We start from the raw sequence: 15,804 nt of genomic DNA, 5'->3' as shown, positions 1-15,804 counted from the left end.
CAAAGGAAGAGTGTTGGGCGGTCAAGGCCTTCTCTGTTGGTCTAACATAACCAGAAATCACGAAATCGTGATCATATTTAAGATAAAAGTTAATTTCCATCTTTTATATATAGTAGAAGTGGCAGGTACTATTCGTCCGAGGCCTTCAGATTCAACCGTGCGAGCGTCTGTGCTGTGTGACTGAACGAGTTCTTAAATTTGCTGGCCAATCAGCTCACAAGTTGGTGACCGTAAGGCTTCCTCGGAGGCCTCACGTTGAAGGTGACGAACGAGTCTTGTGAGTCAATACTCGCTTGTGAGAGGGCAGCACTATGCGGAATCAACAAATTTCATCAAATAATTATTCTTGATTTTTTTTGTTAACCCACAAAGGCCGAAGGAGGGAAAAGTGTGGATTTGATTGCAGATACACTGCCATTTTCAAGACGGACCTTTCAGGAGAAGTTAGCTCTCGTGAGCCAAGGTCAGTAGTGTGTGTGTGGGTGTGTGTGTGGGGGGGTGCGTGTGGGTGTGTGTGTGTGTGTGTGTGTGTGTGTGTGTATATTATATCTCCAGCTGTGGTGTCATAACAAAGCTTTTACGAGGGCTATTTATTCAAGTCGGACTTCACTGAAGGTGTGCACGGTCCGCCGCTAATTAAAGGATACGAATGACATGAAAGAATCTCTGGCACAACAAATCGAGATTCACGAGATGGCAATATAACTCGAATGCTGGGGCTGCCACGTCGCTCAAAGTGGCAAAAAGACGGAAGCTTGATGCGGATGCTCCTCTGCAAGCACTAGCGTGATTAGGCTTTAATTACAGAGGGCCTCTGTGACACATTACCTATAATTGTAACTATCGAAGCACGCCGCTGCTGGTTGCACAAAATAAAAAGACCCCAAATACCTCCCCCACCCCCCCACTCGCGAAAACCTCACAATTGCTTGCTGATTTAAATAGCCTCTCATTGATGAGTTGGTATCTCCGGCATTTCTCGAAAAATTCTGCGTGAATTTTGACGAGACAACTGAGGCAGGAAGTGTGACATTTGGTACTTTTCACCACTTTTAATTTCTATTTGAGTCCATTTCTGAACATTCTTTCTGTTTTTATTAGGACTTAATGTGTGACTGAAAGTATGCAGGACTTGCCTTTGTGGTTTCGGTGTTCGCATCAGTGGCCGCGGGCACGTTTTTTTTTTTGTTCATCTGTGGGGCCCATCTCGTGGTCGAGGATCACTGGTTTACATCATTGTTGTTAAATATAAAATATCGGTTGATGAGTATAAGCACAGTCGAATTATACCTTTAAGTCAGAGGTCGTCAATCCTGTTCCTCGAGGGCCGGTGTCCCGCCTGTTTTCCATCCGCACCACACCTGATTCAAATGATCAGGATCGTTATGGAGCTTCTGTCGAGCTTGCTGATTATCCGATTATTTGAATCAGGTGTGTTGCAGCACGGGACAGGTGGAAAACAGGCAGAACCCCGGCCCTCTGGGAACAGGATTGAGGACCCATGCTCTAAGTGGGGCTTGGCTTCTTTTCCCAATTCATTGCATTCTCTCACGGATGGAAAAATGCAAGTTTGAAGATTTCGCTGAAGTAGTTTGGCGGTGGCAGCACGAATGAACAACAGAACTAAACAATTTGGAACATATCATGACTTGTGACCCTTGCACACCTACTGACCATCCCCTGAACTCATTGCAACAAAATTCCCGCTTCACCTTTTTGTCTGTGATTGACAGCCAACCTGTGCAGTCTGTCCTAAATTAGCCGGGATATGTCTCAGCTCCTGCTGTGACCCTGAACACGATCGGTTGTGCAGAAAAGAGATGAAAGAGGACCACCGAGAGGGCAGACTTGCGTGTCTCGAACAGCGTGTTTATCAAGACAGCTTTTCAATTATTTGCAGAATATTCCGTTGGGGATCTGCCGTGTAATTGCTGCATTTAAAAAAAAAAAAAAAAGTGCTCTCGGCCTGCTGTGAAATGTCCTCGCGTTATGAGTCTTTTGGTGCTTGTGGCGTTACTGTGAACGTGTTTAAGGAAAACTCAACCATTTAAAAAAAAAAAAAAATCGATTAGTTCTCAAGCTGTAGTAGATGAGGTACAGTTCGGTAGATAGCCCCTTTTGTAATTACTGATAAAAGAACATTACGTTTAACCGATACACGTTAGCTCCTCGATGAGGGCGAAAGTTTCAATTAGAGAGTATTAAATAAAACAAAAAAGGGGAAGGAGGGGAAAAAAAAAAAAAAAGCCCTGATGGGAGCTCCTCTTTGCCAGACCCGAGGAGAATTAATACACCGCATTGGACCATTTAGCAGGGAGTAATTACTCCTTAATTAGCCATTACTTATTCGATTAGCCTTTTATCAGCTGGTCATGGTCAAAAAGCAAGAATAGCGGAGGAGCCTTCTCACCTCGTTTGCCAGCACATGCGCGCGAGCAGGAAGGAATCAGAAATCGTGACGGTAGGAGCGCGGTAAAGACACATCGCAATGGATTTGGGGTTGGCGGCTGATTCTGCGTTTGAGCCTCCATCAGGCGCGATGGACGATGCGTGGATTTTGTCAACGAACAGACCAGCCAGGAAGCATGACTACTCCATGCCAAACTGCATCTACCATTTATTACACATAATTACATTCTTAAATAAAACAAACAAACAAACAAACAGTTCCTTGCATAGAGATATTACAATACCAATTTAAAAAAAAAAGGAATTATGAAACAAACCGGTAACAAAAATAAATCTTTCTCATTTTTCCATAATAAAGAACATTATCATAGCCATACATCATAATTTACAAATGATAAATTTAAAACACTTTATACAGTCCAAAGAAAGGGAGAAAGATGACAACACAGGAAATCGGAGGAAGGAGGGGTCGGGGGTCAGGGGGTCGAGGTGATGGGGGTGAAAGGGTCGAGGTCTTGTGGAGGCAACAAGGGGACGCTGGTAGAAAAAAGGGTCTGACTTGAAATTCAGAAGGAGATCAGCGATGCCGAGAGCCGCAGCCTGCACCTCAGACCGAGCCGGTGTGTGTGTGCGTGCGTGCGCGTGCGGCCCTTTCCGTGCATGCGCCGAGGGCGTGCTTGAAAGTATGTGCACAAGTTGGTGTATAAAACCGTAACTGTACAGAGATGCGGTGGAAGTGGCGTGAAGTGCACAAGCGGACAGAAAATAGCAGATATGTTGTCGTTTTTTTTTTTGTTTTTTTTTTTCTTCCAAAGTAGAGTGCAAATACAGACAAACACACACACACACACACGCACACACACAGGCACAGCATCATTGACAATCATTCATTAAAAGGACACAGAAGTGAACCACAAAAAAATAAAATAAGTATAAAAAAGTAAACATTCGCATTTGAACTCCAGCGCACACTCGAGAAGAATTAGTCGAATCGGTTCCAAACAATATTTGGGATATTTCTGTGCTCCAGTCCAGTGTTCGGCCGTGAGAACATTTCAAATTTCCACGCAGTTCATTCCTGTCAATTTTAGAGCTGGAGTATCGAAACACATACGTAGAGCTGCCATTGACGGTGCAAACCACTTGAATTCCTTCCCGTCCGCGTCCAAACCCGGACCGAACAACGCTCGGACTGCTGTCGTGGTTTTTTCGCGTACCGTCCAAAAAGTCAACTCCTCACTTGACTCCCCAAAATCCCATTTCTTAAATATTGTGCCAAGGGTCCCGACCGAGTCAGCGGGAATCGTGGCGTGGCCTCCATGTGTCCGTGCCGCCTGTATAAAAGGCAGAGCTGGCGGTGAGAGCGCCGAGAAAGAACTGCAACGACACGTCTCTCTACGTTCACGTCTCATTCTGTTCAAGTTCCGGGAGCTGAAAGGGCAGTTATCGTTGCTGAGTGTGCAGATCCGGTCAGCTCGCCCCTCCTTTCCCCTCCGTCGGCCAACCTCGTGGAAATCTGCTCTCCTGACCCCCTGACGGTCGACAGGAACAAAGTGTGACACAAGTCACCAGGCGTGACTTCCTGGTTGAACAATGATGTGGAAAGAGGTGTGGTCTTAACGAGGAGTGACCGCTACGCCATTCACGTTTCCAGCTGCACGTGCACACACACACACACACATTTCGAGATACATTCACATGGATCTGTCAGCCAATTGATTGGATTGGAGTCCATTTTTCCAAATTTGTGGAATGTCCCAGGAGATGCACAGGGCCTGATAGAAGAGAAGACATTTCATTCTCGATGGAACTCAGCAAAATTTGGAACAGTTCTGCATTCCGAGCAACGCGGCGGCCGATCTGGTGCCAATCGCTCTCAAAGGGCCGAGAGGTCACTTCAGGCATCGACGCCTTTTTTATTTGGCTGCATCCATTCCCTAAGAGTTCTTCAGAATCGTCTTTAGGAGGTCTTTGCTTCAAAAAAACAATTGAGCCTTTACATACTTCGTGATCTTGTCTGATGTGCGATTACCGTCAGCAAGCTGCTTTGACTTGTGCATGGGGCCCGTCTTCCTCTCACTTTGACAAACCAGGGCTTTTTTATTTCAGCAAAAAACAAAAAAAAAGAAAAGGCTTGCAAAGAGTCAATTGTGCAATAGTTTCAGCTCAGACGATCTGAAAATCTGGCTTGAGCAGGAGCAAAGTCCAAATGGATGTTCCAAGACTCCCGAAGCTGTCTGGAATCACCTCAATCAGCCTCGGCAAACAAAAACTTTCAAGTCCGCAATCGCCGTTCGAACGCGTGCCATCGAAGCGGAAGGATTTGGAAATGGATCCAGTTTGGAAGTATGGGAGGTGGAACGGAAAACATGTGAGATTTGACGGCCTCCGACTGAACAGGTAGCGTTGAGCTCAAAGAGGAACAAATGCGGCTGTTGAGGCGGCTGCATGTGGGGCAATACTGGTTGAACATGAGGCAAAAGTGAACCGGACCCAAGAGCTGCCAACTAAAGGTCCCATAGGCGACGCTGAATGGAATCACGTGGGACTCGTGTGTTGCCCGTCTGCGTTCAAACCAAAGCGTGGCGCAGAACTGCCAAATCTGAGATTCACAGATCTTTTTTTTTTTTTTTAAATTTTTTTTTTAACTGCAAGTGATGTCGTCCGCTGTGCTCCCTCGCTGCCTCCACTCCCGCTCCCTTCTGACGTGCCGTGCGCTCCTCAGATGTGCCTCTTCATGTGCAGCGCCAAATGATCCGACCGTGAGAAACACCTGCAAACAACGGAGGAAACGCTCTGTTAGTTCACAAACACACCACTGTGGAAAAACGATTGTTGAGTCAATGATGCTGTTAGCTAGCAAGCGCCGAGCCGTGAGTGTTGAGGCATTTGCGACTCGTGTAACGAATTCATAATCTGCATTTTCAATTGCAGCTCCGAACGATTTGAGCTGCCTTGTCGTGAGCGACGGGCCGAAACTACACGCAGATGCGAGAAAGGACAAACTAACGATAGGACAAAACTTTGCCTTCAACATGCGGACATAGAATTGCTTCACGTGAGGGGGCAACAAGTATATCGCATGTCGATAAGTTTCATCAACAACGCTCGTGTTTGCAGTGCACACTTCATATCAGGTAAGATTTAACGTGACGTTAGCATGAAATGTAAACGTTTCCGCCTGGAAAATGATATGGGCTAGAGTTGGTTGTGGTTGAAATTATTTTAAGTCAGTCGGTGTTTGGGAGGCTTTTTTTACTGCGTATGCGCTAATACGAATCACTTGCTAACGCTAACATTATGTTTCAGTTGTGTCCAGGCGATTGCGTACAATGTAGTCATAGTCTTCTAATGATTTATAAGCCTTCACTTTCTCTCTCTCTTTTTTTTTTTACATATCAGGTGTTCGTCGATGGCTCGGTGGGCAGGCACGTTCAATCGTCCATCCAGTGAGTGAAGGCGTAGGGATCGGTAAATGTCGTCCCATCATCAGTAAGAGTCAACTCGTTAAAGTAACATTTACGGTTGTGGACAGAGTGAGTTTACTTACATACGAACTCAAATGACCGTTTTTTTGTGTCCTTTTCTACGTAAACAACGCTGTTGAAATGTGCTAACCGAGGTTTTCAAACAAGCATGCTAATTGTTTTTGCCTGAAGCTAAGCCAAGGTGTCAATCTCTGGCCCGCGGGCCTAATTTGGCCCGCAGTGTAATTATATTTGGCCCGCGAGGCTATACCAAATGACTACTGGACCATTTTACATTCTATGTGATAATAGTAACATTCAAAATTATAATAGTAATTTTAAAAAGTAAACATTGTATTGCATTAATAAAACCACTTATAATAAAAAAAATTCAAAAAAATTATATTGTTTTTAGAAAATTAAATGCGGCTTTGTTCAAGTTTTACTTTTCGGCCCACTGTGTATTTGAGTTTGACACCCCTGAGCTAAGCCGTCACATTGTTTTGGGGTCAGCGCAAACGGGGAAAAATATGAGAAATAACGCTCATGTTTAAAGTGGAAAAGGATGGAGACATGCTTTGTTACGGCTTCTTCTTCTTCTACTGCTATATCGGGTATATTTGGCCAGTCTGCGCATGTTAAAATAATTTGTTCTGATCAAAAGTGGGATGCATGAACACGCCTAATTGGATCAATATTTTAAGTGTCCGTGAAAACAGTGCATCCGATCATAATCGTAATTCGGACTCAGATCAGATTTAAAGAAAGGTCGTCCATGTAAATGTAGTGAATATTTGGCTGAAGGACGGAGTTACACTGCTGAGCCGCCAGTCATCCGTCGCACTCTCACACCTGCAAGCATGTGCGTGTAGTTACTGTTTTATGCCGTCGGGCGCATGGGGTGAACGTAAAAGGCCCATGAGACACTCAAGCGTGTTTTTCGTGTAGGTTCAGCCAGACAGATGGTAATGTATGACTCACAACTCGGGGGCACCGCAGCAGCTGGCACACCGCGGGTCTCTCAGCCCCTGTCCCCCCTCACCCCCCCCCAAGCCTGTCTTCCCCCCCTCTTCCTTCATCTCAGCATGATCTGCACCGGACCCGAGGGGTTGGGGCGCCGTGCGACACATGACAGAGATGAGCCCGAATTAGAGAGCGTGCCTGCGGGGTCGGGGCTTGGTGTTCAGATGCAAGGGGGAGATGGGGAATTGGGGGACGAGGTGGCCGAGGGGGGGGTTACTGTATTTACAGTGGGTCCAACTGAGGTCTGACAGATGCTCTGATGACCGCATGAGATGCTCATCAACGACAGCGAGCTATCTATGGGCTGATATTTGTGCCACTAGAAACTGAATCTGAATATTATCGATTTGAATGGGAATTGCTTAACTTGAATATTTGAATTGAAAATGTAATTATTGAATGACAAATTATATATATATATATTGTTTGATTTGAATGTGAATTTTTCCATCAGAATTAGGAACTGTAGCGCAATAAACTTGAAAATGAATTTAAGAGTGTAAAATGCGTTTTTTTTTTAATTCCTCCAAAAAAAAGTGCACTTCACTAAAAATTCAATACTTCAAATGCTCACGTTCAGTAAAATTTCAAATATAATTAAAATATTTTTTGGGATACAGTTCCTAACAAAAAAAAATAATTCAGATGGAAAAATTCAGATTCAAATGAAACAATAGAGATACAATTTATGTAATTCAATAATTCAGTTTTCAAACATTCAAGTTTAGCAATTCACATTCAAATCGGTAATATTAAGATTCAGTTTCTAGTGGCACAAATATCAGCCCATAGCTATCAGCGAACGCAAAAGACGTTTAATGGCCTGCTGTATGCTGATACGTATTTTGCAGAAAGGCCACGTCATATTTACAACGTATGCACATAATTCTGTTGACTAGTCACACCAAACAACACATTTACTTTTCCATATAGTCGCTGACATTGATATATAGGTCAATACAGCCCCATAAAAGCATCTTTATGATGCTGCGGATGCTTTACAACTCTCTCAGATTTATACTGTTGGATGCGCATTCAACAAGATCACAAAAATGACCTTTTCATCCCAGCAGCTACTCCCCAGAAGACAGAATTGCGGCGAGATCCCTGAGGTGTCAGCAAGGGTCGGATCACAGACAGAAGCTTGTAATTAAAACAGGGATAAAGATTTTTGTGTCACAGTCAAGCCTGATCTTTTTATAGCAAATAATGGCCTCCGAATGCTTGATGGTTTCGCCAGCCGAGCTCCAAATTAACATTTTGCTTGTGTTTCATTATTAAGCAGGAGCCGCGGTGACTAATTAAGGTGGGGAGTCGACATCAAATGACGTCACATCGCCGCAGCAGCGCGGCTTGAACGATATCCGATTGTGTTTTGTTGTAGGAAATATGCAGAGAAGGCGAAAGCTTCACTGCAGGCCCCCCCCCCAATCCATCTGCCAAAGAATTAAATATTTAGACACTGAAATATCGTGCGGGGCAAACTGCTTAGCTGGTCAGTTTACTCTGCTCAAGGACGCTCGGGATCAGAGCAGCAGTCACAAAATGTTCTGGGAAGTAAGTGGGTCAGCGTGAGCGTTTTATTTACAGAAACACACTGACCTGTATTTAGTATCGTTCGGAGCTCGAGTGCGATCGTAAAAAACATTGAGAGCAAAAAAAAAAAAAAAAAAGTGGAGGATTGACAGACCTGTCGCAGTGGTTGCACTTGAAAGGTTTGGCGCCGGTGTGTTTGCGGTAATGCCTCGTCAGCTCGTCGCTCCGGGCGAATCGCCACTCGCAGCCCTCCCACGAGCACTTGTACGGCTTCTCGCCTGCATGGGGAACAGAGATGAAAACACCTGTTTCATCAACGGCTAGTACATTAAGCAAACACACTGATTATGTCCCGCTGGTGTGTGATGATGCTGAACACGCACAAGAAGAAGGAGGGGAAGAGGGGAATGTGGCGAGAAAGTGATGGAAGTTTGGAAGAGTTGCGGAGATTAGTTGTTACATGTTGCTAATTAGCGTGCTGATGAATGGCAGCGGCTTCTTTTTCATCAGTTAAATCGTTTGGTGAAGCTGCATCTCGGTTTATGTGTTCAAATCTGATTCATGCGGTGGTGGGCCGTCAAGGCCATCAAGGCCTTCTCTGCTGGACTAACAAAATCAAGAAGTTATGATCATATCCTTCACATTGATGTCATATTATATCATAGTGTTTTCATCCAATCAGAATTCAGCTAGCTCGTGTTGCCAGGCAGATTTCATGAGACCAATTGCGCGCACTATTCGTCCGAGGTCTTCAGATACAATCGTGCGGGCGTCTGTTCTGTCAAAGTCAGTGAGCTTTCAGAGTTGATAGACAGTTGCGATAGCCAATCAGATCGCGAGTTGGTTACAGTAAGGCCTTCTCGCTGGCCTTGCGCTTGAGGTGATGAACGCGTGTTGTGATTGGATACTCACTTGTGTGGGGGCAGCGCTATGCGGAAGCAACACACCTGCAAGTCGTAACTGGTGACCGTTTTAAAATCTAAAATATATTCTTGCTTTATTAAAACCACAATGGCCGAAGGAGGGAAAAGTGTGGATTTAATTGCGGATGCACTTGAGAGGCCATTGTCAAGACGGACCTTTCAAGCGAAGCTGGACCCAGAACGACGACCGTTTTTCCCATTTGGGAAATTTGCGTAAACATCACTTGGCCGTCCCAGCAACAAGCACAGCAAAAGTGAGCGAACACTTCAACCAGCTCACATTCCATGCTTATGTGTAGTGCATTTGAAAAAATAACAAACAAAAAAACACCATCAGTGACTATTGTCTACTTAAAAAAAAAAAAAAAAAATCTAAAGTTGTACAAATTCTACAGTGTACCCATATAGACTTAGGACAGCAGGTCTGGGCACGCCGCTTGTGGTCAATGAAGCCCCGGGAGACAGCGATGCCTGACTCTGTTGCCTAGCAATGAGGCGGAGAGAGGCGGAGTGCGCGTTGATGCCGGGTGCATGCAACATGAGGAGGCAGCATCGTCGGTGCAGCTGGCTGGATCTGGCAACGGCACGCTGCCATGCCACCGGCCAATTACCAGGCATGCCGGCAGAGCATGGAGGCAGTTGCCTAGCAACGGTAACTGTAGAGATGTACGGAGCAATGGGGGAGGGGATAGTGAGTGGTGGTAGCAGTGGTGGTGCGGAAGGAAGGAGGAAGGGGAGGGATGGGGGAGGGGGGGGGCATTAAGAGACCAGTGCCTGCAGCAATAATAACCACTCAGCTACCGAGTCCTCCAACGATATGCTGCCCCCGTTGCCTGGTAACAGAATTCACCTCCCCCACCTTTTTCTTTCTCAAGATACCCTCGCAAAACAGACTTGCCACCTCACACACGCACGTGCACACGCCGCTTCCATTCATTGGGACTGAGCGTCACTGGAAAAAAAAAAATAAAATAAATGAAGATCACTGATCTAATCCAGCAGATTAGCCCAAAGTCATCAGCGTAATCAGATTACGCTTTTGTTACTTTTAGAAAACCGTCATGGATTATGTTGTGGATCATTTGCTTTCTTTCAAATGATTAGAAATCCTCTGCGTGGTGACAGGCTCCATCAAAAGTGTTCCGAAGCCACTGCTCAGACAAGTCACGCTGTCCAAACGCCGACCCCGCCCCCCCCCCCCAATCCCTTCCTCTCTAAAATGCCTTGCAGAGTAATCAAATCAAATAAGCAATTATACATTGGCATCCGTAATGGGATAACTGGGTGTTTCCTGAGTCACCGTAATCATATCATGTGTCTTCTGTTACTTCGGAACGTTCCCTCACATGCGCACACACACACACAAACAGCAAATGCACTGCAGCCTCTCAGGTGCCAGTGTTGATCTTAATTGCATTTCCTCCATTAACCAGAGCCAATGCCGCGCATCTTGGTCTCAGAGGGTCATTAGAGAGCCTCTCCGAGAGCGCTTTATGTGCTCCGACCTGCGACCGGCATTTCAGCCTTTGATATGAGAGAGCAGTGTTGGGTTGGGGGCAGTGGCATGAAGAGAAGGTGGAAGGGGGGGGGGGGGGGAGTATATAGCAGTGGTGGGACGTGCATTTCACACAAAGGCCTTCAGTGAAATCGTACTTAGTTTGACTTGAATAAATCCCCCTCATATTGCCATCATTTAAGCTTCTCTTGAAAGGTCCGTCTTGAAAATGGTCTTGCAAGTGTATCCGCAATTAAATCCACACTTTTCCCACCTTCGGCCATTGTGGTTTTAAAAAGTAAGAATATATTTTAGATTTCTGATCGGTCGCCAGTGACGACTTCCCAGTGTGTTGATTCCGCATAGCGCTGCCCCCTCACAAGTGAGTATCGAATCAGAAGACGCGTTCATCACCTTCAACGTAAGGCCAGCGAGAAGGCTTTCCTGTCATCAACTCGCGATCTGATTGGCTTTCGCAACTGTCTATCAACTGTAAACACCCCTCACACACACAGAACGGACGCTCGCATGATTGTATCTGTAGGACTTGGACAAATAATGTGTGCTACTGGTATTATGAAATCTGCCTGGCAACACAAATTAGCTGAATTCTGATTGGATCAAAACTCTCCCCTAGAAATTCAACACTAGGATATAATATGACATCAATGTGAAGAATATGATCCTGATTTCTCGATTATGTTAGGCCTGCAGAGAACGCCATGAAGGTCTTGACCCGCCACCACTGGTAAATAGAGAGCTTTGAGGTGGGCGCAACTATTGATGTGTCAAACGGGACAACTTCTCTTTGAAATTGCTTTCAATTCGGCAAAAATACAGGTAGTGCAAGTTCACGTCATTTACTCGCTGATAGCTTCCGCGTGGTCGCCGCCAGTGAGTGACCATGGATACAATGATGGGAGCGTAACCGTGACAACCAGAAGCCGGCGTCCCACTGTTGACTGCCTGCCACCATGTTACGACTCACCAACAGCCACGTGGCATATAATATGTTAGAAGCCGCGACTACCACGGGAGTCAAATAAAAACTGGAGTTCAAATATTCTCGTGAAGGGAGACACAGGAGAGGCGAGAGGAAGGTGATGAAGGATGTCAAACGAGCGACAGAGGAAGAATAACTCCAGCAGTCTTGTGTTTTAGCTCTTCCCTATCTAATTGTACCACTCCTTATCTGTCATAAGCCTATTCACAAAAAAGCTCCACAGGGCACCGCTATTCCATGCCGACCCGTCTAATTCCAGATTAAATCGTCGCCTTTTTCGCCGGCAGTAATTTATGGAAATAACAAGCAAGAAAAAGAGGATTTGAGTAATGACATCTTTAAACGTGTCAGGATAATGGCGCGGTGACTGGGGAGCCTGCGGTACAGCTGTTGCTTCACAAAGAGGGTCGTTGCCTTAAATCCTTCCTGGCTTCTTTGACTCTTGCCTTCTGTCCTTTTGCACGTCACTCTTCTGCATCTATGTAGCGAAAACATTCCATTTATTTGCAGTTTCATCTTAAACCCGCACAATTATCTTGTGTCAGGTCAACACAAGTAGCTTGAAATTGCACACTTGACTTCTTTTTTTTTTGGGGTCATCCCACTTGACATAATTTTTACCCACTTGGATGGCAATTATTCTTGACACGTGAACACAATGATTGTGTGTCCTTGTTTTAGTGCGGCGAGCACTTACTGAGTAAGATAAAGTTCAATCGAACCTTAAGAGTTTTCTTGGCCTTTTGTCAAACAAGTCAGAGACGAGCCGATTTACTCCGAAGAGGGGGTCCTTAATCCTGTTCCTCGGGGGCCGCTGTCCTGCAGGTTTTCCAACAGCAACACGGCTGATTCAAACGATCAGATAATCAGCAAGGGCTGCAAAAGCTAGATAACGATCGTTCAGGTGTGTTGCACCAGGGACAGACGGAAAACGAACAGGACACCGGCCTTCGAGGAACAGGATTGAAGACCCCCGCTCCGAAGCATAAACATGGACGTTGCGCAGCTTTGACAGTGGCGTTGAGGGGTGCAAATTCATCTGTTCAATCCATGAACAGCTAAACGCATGTCATCCGTCTTCTCCAATGACCAATCAGCAGCCAACATCGGCTGGCGCAGTTGATTTTACTGAACATACTTTTACTGAGATTATTCTGCTAGTACTGAAACCACCCGTTATAGTGGGTTGTTTGCTACGCTGTCATTGGTAACGTATTTGATCTATAAATATAAACACTTGCTGTTCAACTCTCTACTGAAGACCCGCGCGCTTGTTTTCCTCGGCTCCTTGCATACCTACATCACAGCCGTCAGTCACACCCGAGCTGTCACAATACACGCAACTTACCACACGTGAGTTTATCCCGAAGAATACTGGACGTTTGCGTTAAAAAAAAAAAAAACTCACGTGAGTAATCTGAAAATAGATTTATTGCTCAAAATATGGTGGATCAAGTTTACCTCACACTGTTCAAGAAGTTAATGATGAAGTTCCGCTTGGAAGTAAATTGGAACGTAACAACACTAACGTCCCATAACGCAAGTTCCTAATCATCAAATATGGATCACAGAACCTCGGAGATGACGGAAAGTCGTGCCCTGACACGCGACAATATAAGGCAACCTGCCATGACGGTTATGTCTGCAACATATTTGCAGTTTCTGGATGATTACAGCCCCAGCAAAAGGTGGCCAGTCAATGACCTAGACCTGCAGGAAGCGTTAGAGGGGGAAGTGGGGGTGTGTGGTGGTGGGGTTAGAAATAAAGCTGGGGATGGCAGGCGGCCGATCCAGGTCAATCCATCCATCACTGAGCAGTTACTCAGGCGCAGGACAGCTCCCCGACAGGGGTCTGAGTGCTTTGGGATGGAGATGGACGAGTGAGAGAGTTATGGCATCGGGACCCTCCCCATTCGCTCTCACCAAAAGTCTCGTCACTGGAGTTCAGGTCGAAAGACAGAAGCGGTGTCACTCCTTCAATATTACAAGTGGTTTTCATTCCGTACTTCAGATCATTCTTCACTGAGAATGGAGAACGCTTCAGTAACTTGGAAAATACCCAATGTCCACGGAAACCGAGTGATGCAAGTGGCACGATTAGAGATATCCCAAAATCGTCTCACCTGTGTGTGTCCTCTGATGGGCCTTTAGGTGTGAGCTCTTGGTGTAAACCTTCCTGCAGCCGTTGAACTGACAGCGGTGGATCCTCTTCTTGTTCTCTGGAAGCTCCCCGAGCACACACGCTACTCCTTCGTCTTCCTCCTTCACCTGGACGGGGAGCGGATGCGCTGCCACCAGCCGGGCGGCGCTGAGCCCCACCTTCCGGGCCACCAGCTTGAGGGTGAGCGTCCCGTCGGCGGATGCCGTTAGGGACGGGCTGGGTTTCACGAGGTGTCGGCCCAGTTCCGGCGACGAGGGCGGCGTCAGGGAGGTGACGGCACTGAGCTGGGCCTGGTGAACTCCTTCCATCTCTTCTGAGGGTTCTGGTACCTTTGGTTCCGTTTTTATCGACGTGGCGGAGGGGAGGTTCTTCCGTGTGGGGCAGAGTATCTCCGTCGGTGTGCTCGGTGGCTCACGTATGCCGGGGAGGAGAACGTCGGCGAGCTCCTCCTCGCCGTCCTCCTTCAGGTAGGCCGGGGTCAAGAGTCCATCCAAGTCGTGGTCGAAGAGCTCCGACAGACGCTTTGGCTCCGTTTGCAGATAGCGCTCCAACTCGAGGCAGGTCTGGAACAGATAAAAACAGACGAACGCTCAGTTAGCCATCCAATTTAATAAACATCCATCATCCCGTATGTCATCATGCACTTGTGGGCACTCAACTCACTCTGTCACGAAAAAAAAATAAAAAATCCCGCACGCACGCGACCAGAAATCTGCGACGGTGCTCACACGCTGATTGATTGCGAGCAAAACAGGAGATGTCCTAAACTGCATAAAGTTCTTATCAAACGTGACAAACATGCATGTGTCAGCTTCTAGCCAACTAGTATTGGAAGATTTATTCCTCTGTATTTATGGTTGGCTTCCTCCTAATTACTCCCCCCCCCCCCCCACCTAATCATAGCGACTAAACCAAATTTGTCCGTCGATTTGTGCGCACTGGCGTCGTGAGGAGTCGATTACGCGCTGTAGTCAAGCTCGGATGAGGCGAGCCGGCCCAGGGATGAAGGCGTCCAATGTCCAAGGATAAAGCTATTATGTGCGGGCAGACGGCGGCAGTTTGATCCCAGGGATCGTTGTGTTTCACTTGTAGCCGCTAACCTGTTTTGACAGCTGAGATGGAGGCGAGCAGCTCGGGCGGGTGCGTACGACTCCCCACTTCATTTGTGTGTAAATAGGCACTGACACGCCGAGTCGCTGCTCCCATTATCAGAAATAAGGTTTTACAGACTGAACACATCAGAGATATTTACACTCCCCGCCCCCCTCCTCCCCCACCTCGCTCCTGCTTCCCCAATTCTTCTCGCATCCTTCTCTCCTTGTTTGCACCTTCTAAAAATAAAATCACACTTTTTTTTTTTTTTTTGGGCAGGGTGGGGTCTGTTGCTAAGGGAATGTGTCTTCCAGGAACAAAAGGGTATCTCATTTTTTTTTTTGCAATGTTTACACCATTTGCATACTGACATCAAATTAAAATGAAGACCACCCACCTCCTCCCTGCGCCACACGCCTCCATCATTTCTCGCTTCCTGTACGCCGTATCGAAATTGCCAAACATGTTGGAGTGATGTTTCACATCCGCGCCGGTTTCGCCTCACTTTTTCAGTCCTCTCATCGTGGCGGCGGCTTCCTCTCCCAAGGTGAGCACTAATTACCCGCCTAAACCGGCCACTCAGAGAGGAATTTCTTCAGCAAAGCGCTGAGGATTGCAAACCAAGGTGAGAGTGTGTGTGGGAGGGAGAGAGAGCCCAAGCAGGCAGAAAAGAGGACGGAAGAGGATAAGTGGGA

The 15,804-nt window shown here is 46.4% G+C and overlaps 1 protein-coding gene across 1 annotated transcript in view; it reads right to left on the bottom strand.

Annotated features, from left to right (window-relative positions):
- Positions 1-2,590: 2,590 nt before the first annotated feature.
- The window catches only part of LOC148339462 (Krueppel-like factor 7), a 28,875-nt gene continuing 15,661 nt past the window's right edge, over positions 2,591-15,804 (bottom strand). Inside the window, exons 2-4 of the mRNA XM_088291823.1 lie at positions 13,980-14,580; positions 8,590-8,713; positions 2,591-5,182 (exon numbers count right to left, since the gene is read on the bottom strand). Of these exons, the coding sequence (XP_088147949.1) occupies positions 5,131-5,182; positions 8,590-8,713; positions 13,980-14,580 (777 nt within the window). The 3' untranslated portion in view covers positions 2,591-5,130. The remainder of the gene's footprint in view (positions 5,183-8,589; positions 8,714-13,979; positions 14,581-15,804) is intronic.

This window comes from Idiotropiscis lumnitzeri, chromosome 3, assembly GCF_059441095.1.
Source record: "Idiotropiscis lumnitzeri isolate Australia: NSW breed Sydney's pygmy pipehorse chromosome 3, RoL_Ilum_1.0, whole genome shotgun sequence".
In the NCBI taxonomy this organism is placed as follows: domain Eukaryota; kingdom Metazoa; phylum Chordata; class Actinopteri; order Syngnathiformes; family Syngnathidae; genus Idiotropiscis; species Idiotropiscis lumnitzeri.
Note: the sequence above shows the minus strand (reverse complement) of the source record. Positions and strands in the feature narration are given on the sequence as shown.